The 4,978-nt window shown below is 38.3% G+C and overlaps 1 protein-coding gene across 1 annotated transcript; it reads right to left on the minus strand.

The window, feature by feature from the left end:
* Positions 1-471: 471 nt before the first annotated feature.
* Positions 472-2,896, minus strand: LOC145107476 (putative 12-oxophytodienoate reductase 11). The gene is made up of 5 exons (XM_079044372.1): positions 2,766-2,896; positions 2,543-2,683; positions 1,936-2,066; positions 1,598-1,774; positions 472-1,242 (listed from the first exon to the last, which is right to left on the minus strand). The coding sequence occupies exons 1-5, from the start codon at positions 2,855-2,857 to the stop codon at positions 650-652; spliced, it is 1,134 nt and encodes a 377-aa protein (XP_078900498.1). The 5' UTR covers positions 2,858-2,896; the 3' UTR covers positions 472-649.
* Positions 2,897-4,978: the final 2,082 nt, after the last annotated feature.

Genomic DNA, 4,978 nt, shown 5'->3' on the forward strand with positions numbered 1-4,978 from the left:
TGTCGTATGAAAATTGGGCTTCGTGGGTTGTCATGGGGCGTCTTTGCATGTGGTCTGGAATGTAGCAGCTTCACTGGCGGTGTTTCACATGCTTCCAATTTGAGGTTGTTGTTCATCTTGGCTAACAAGATAGTAAAGTTGTTCCGAGAGTGGGAATTGGAGTATTTAAGTTCTTACCATGTTGTATTCTTTATTAAGGCCCATCAAGATATTGTAAAGATGTTCCTTGTCATGAAAGTTTGTGATTTCTTTAGTGATTTGACATCTCATTTACCTAGTCGTTGTAGTTTCCATAGTGAAGAAGTTTTTCCCCAGCAAAATTTTGTCCGGGATGTTCTGTAGCGGTTAAGAAATAGGGCAATGAAATATCAATGGCGATTGGTGGTTTTTTCTCCTGTCAAACGATTCCTTCTTTCATTGCTTAGAACGAAACTAGGGTTGAATTCCCACTGATACCATATTACATATTCGTTTATTTGCCTACATCGGTTCATGAACTAAAATAACCATTCAAAATAACAATGATAATTTCACACACGCTAGCCCTTTATTTTTAGTAACATTGTATATTATCTTTTATGTTTCCTCTCTCCATATAATTTATAGCAAATTCATAACAGTAACAGAATCATGTGGTTCCGCGCCTTTCTTATACCTTAGTTTCAAGAAACGGGTAATCAGTATACCCGGTAACAGGATGATGAGTATAAAATGTCTCCCTGGTGTACTTATTAAGCGGAGACCTAATCTCAAATCGTTTCGGTAGATCCGGATTCGCCAAAAACAAACGACCATAAGCAACAAGATCCGTCCGATTCTCCGCCACCGCCGTATTCCCGTCTTCCATCTCATACCCACCGGCCGAAATAAACGCCCCGTTGAACGCTTTCCTCATCGGTGCAAGACTATGTGGACTTTCTACGTTTTCACCTTCCACTTTCCACCTTGGTTCCACCATATGACAATATATAATCTGATATTTGTTCAAAGATTCCACCATGTAAAGACCTAAAGCTTCTGGATTTGAATCCCCCGCTCCCATGAACTCCGTGAACGGGGAGAGTCGGATACCGACTCGGTCCGGTCCGATCTCGTTGACGACCGCCTCTACGATTTCTAGAGCGAATCGGCAGCGGTTTTGTAAAGAGCCGCCGTATTGGTCGGTTCTGTCGTTTACTTGGTCTTTCATGAATTGCTCGATCAAGTAACCATGGGCGCCATGAATCTCAATTCCGTCAAAACCTATGTGTTATAGAAAAAGTAAGTTATGATCTTCGGTTTTTGATAGGGTTTTACCATCTTTTAACAATGTTACACCATTTTTGACGAATTTATGCAAAAAATGTTTCAATTTTTTGGTAATTTATGCAACCATGTTTCAATACTTTTTTTTACCAAGTTATAAAACATTGTATTTTAATAGATTAAACAGGTTATAGGTAAGATGTTGCATATTTTGTTTCTAGAATGAAACGCGGTTGCACAGTGCATATTTTGTCTGAAAAAAACCACTTTGTTGTGTAACTTGAAAACATAACCATTAATCTCCTTCTTCTTTTGTGTGTGTGTGTTATCTCATAGAATCGATAATTCTTACCAGCTTCAATTGCATTTCTTGCAGCAACTCTGAAATCATTAACAACAAGCGGAATCTCCTCTGTAGTCAGCTTCCTTGGAGGTGAAAATTGTGCAACATCAATGCCATTGCTTCGTAATTGAGGAAATATTTCTTTTTCTGTGGAAGATATTGGGGCTTGTCTATTTGGCTGAAAACCTGTTCAATAGATTGAGAATTTAAAATGGAGTTGAAAGATGACATAATGACCATTGCAGTTATATATATTGAGGAAGGCTAGATTGCTGGAAAAAGCAACAAATCAATTGGACTACTTTCTTACATTTACCCAATCATAAATTAAAGGACAGATAGTATACCAGTATTTGAAACCCTTCCGACATGCCAAATTTGACAGAAAAAGATTCCGCCTTTTGCATGAACAGCATCCACAATTGGTTTCCATGCCTCTACTTGTTCTTTTGTCCATATACCCGGTGTTTCTGGATACCTTAATAACATAAACAAATACGTTTATCAACAAAACTATTTCCTCCATCATCAACAATGAACTTTTAATTGTTTGTCCATTAGTCAATTGTCTTAAATACCCTCCAGTGATTTTAGAATAAGGAAATCTTGTAAAGCAAAATCATGGACATAATAAGTAATAGGGCTAAGTGAAAGTACGTTGCTACCATAAAAGGAAATCTTGAAAAAAGTTGTTACTTAGTTTAACAGAGCACACAGTTTTATGAAACTTGTTTTGACTATTATTAGAATGTGTTACATTACATACTCTCAAAAATGACCAAAAAGGAAATCTGGTGAATCAAAACCACTGGCATAACAAATAATTAATATGATGACATGATGGGATGACATGTAATTTTAAGTTTATAATTTGTCAAGAAAGGGAAATATTGCAATTTTCATGGAAAATTTAAAATAAAGACCATGACCATGGGTCAAAATTTTATATTATACCCTTGGGCAGTGTCGGAAACACCAGTGGCTTCTGCAATAAGAAGGCCTCCTTTTGTTGTTCTTTGTGAATAATATAAGATTGCGTGTGGCTGAGGGACATTCCCGAAAGATCTTTGCCTTGTTAGAGGTGCCAAAACAACTCTACACATTTACATAACACAACACAAACGAATCAGGTCATTTTCAACTTAATGAATTCAGACAACAAAAGAACATAAACCACCTGTGAGAAAGCTCGAATTTACCCATTTTGTAGGGAGTGAGAAGAGGGATTTTCCCTTCCTCCACATGTTTTTCTCCTTCTTTGTCAGCCATTTTCAAGCTTCCGGCGGTTGATTCAAAGATATTGAATTTAACATACGCGGGTTTGTCTTATAGATGAAGGGGAGGCGGAGACATCACGCTCGCAGAAAGAAAGCAACAGCCACCTCATGGCCCACCAAATATTATTTTAACATTATTTTGAAATACAACTTTGACTAGAGGTGCATGGAAACGGACCCTCTTAGCTTTCAGGGTTTTTTTTTTCTCTTCCAGAAAGTGTATCAATATTTTGATTATTAAACAAAGACATTGATAATTCCAGATTGGTATCACCTTTCTTATATTTGATCAGGATTTAAAAAATAATATAACATAGCATGTTAAATTCTGCATTTTTTTGAAGGTTTGAGTCAAACTAGTCAACACCGGTTTGGTTAGAAACCGATTTAAACAGGAAAATAAATAAATTTATACAAACCGGATCGGACTAGATTGACTCCGATTTGGGAGAAACCGGCCAAATCTATCTATTTTTTCGGTAGTGGGCAGGGAGGCTTTTTTTGTGTGTTAAGAAGAAATCAAATTGAGCTTTTAGTCTTAGAAATTGGCGCAAGAAATCAAAATTCAAAACTCAAGACAGGGGGGAATATTTTTTGTGACAACCGTCAAATTCAAGTCAAAGTCAAAGTCAACAAGTCAAACCGGTCAAACTTAATTAGTACTTGTATGCTAAAAGTTGTTCTATGTATAAAAATGTGCATTTGTATGTCAAGAATTCAAGTGTCTCGAAGAATCTCTGTGTTTAGCCATGTAAAAACCCTAAAAAGGGAGTTAAACGCATCAAAACACGACTAAGTACCATTTCGGGGACTTAAAACAATCATAAACGAAGCATAACGGGGTTCACGAACCTTGCATTACGAGATTATGCGATAATAATGGCTAAGATCAAATCTCTCCAAGTATGTGAAATCTCTCCACATATGTGAAATCTCTCCAAGTATGTGAAATCTCTCCACGTATGTGAAATCTCTCCCAAATCTCTCCACGTATGTGAAATCTCTCCCAAATCTCTCAAAGTATGTGAAATCTCTCTCAAAATCTCTCTCAACTTTTTTTAGTCATCCCGACCCTTAACTTGGCCAAAAACCGCTTGAAACGGTGAGTTATATCGAAAAACAGCGAATTGGGGCCGAAACCCTTCTTAGGAACCGAACCTCTTAGGAACCGAACCTCTTAGGGCCGAACCTCTTAGGAACCGAAGATGTCAGAGGCGAACTTGTCAGAAGCGAACTACCCTCCTCGGACCGAGCCTCAGCAGGACCGAACCTTGATGCAACCGAAATAGACCGAGGGCTCGGCCTATTTCGCCTCCCTCACATTTCGGACCGAGACCCCCACCTTCGGTCCCCCCCCCCCCCCCGCACCTTCGGTCCCTTCTCCCTTCTCTCGGTTCCTTCTCCTTCCCTCTCGGTTCTCACCTTCTAAGAGCCGAACCTCGCAGGTTCGGTCCATAATGTCCGGTTTTCGACTACTTTCGCTTCCTAAGCCCGTTTTTGACGTTTTTGACGGGATTTTTTCACCAAATTCATATTTTTACCATTTTTAACCCCCAAAACTCATATTTTATTTATTTTTCAAGGATTATTAATTAAAAATCATTATTTTATCCACATCACAAGTGGTTCAAGTGTGTCAACTTGCCTCCATGTGTCATCCTCTCATTAGCCAACCTTATCCACATCACACAAACCAAGGCAAACATCACTTCAAACTTACAAGTTGCTCCAGCAACCTTCAATATATATAGAAATCCCTGGAGGATTTCTTGGCTTACTTGATCATTTCAAACACTTACACTTCTCAAAACACCAAAAGAGCCTCATTTTCTCTCTACTTCCCACCACTTTGTGAAAGTGTTCTTGAGCTACTACTGCACTTTTTGGTAAGTATTCCATCTAAACTCAAGTGTTATTCCATAAGTTCATAACACTCTTGGATCATCAACTCATATCTTAACACCAAAAATCGTTCTTAGGATCATCCAAGCTTTCACGTGTCCATCAAGTGTTCTTGACTTGATACTCCTTGTCTTCAACCTCCCATTCTTCAAGAAATCACTCAAGGTGAGTTCATACCCCTACATTTTCCCGTTTTCTTTAGTTTTCAGGG

This window comes from Lactuca virosa, chromosome 4, assembly GCF_052849685.1.
Source record: "Lactuca virosa cultivar CGN04683 chromosome 4, Lactuca_virosa_CGN04683_v6, whole genome shotgun sequence".
Classification (NCBI taxonomy): domain Eukaryota; kingdom Viridiplantae; phylum Streptophyta; class Magnoliopsida; order Asterales; family Asteraceae; genus Lactuca; species Lactuca virosa.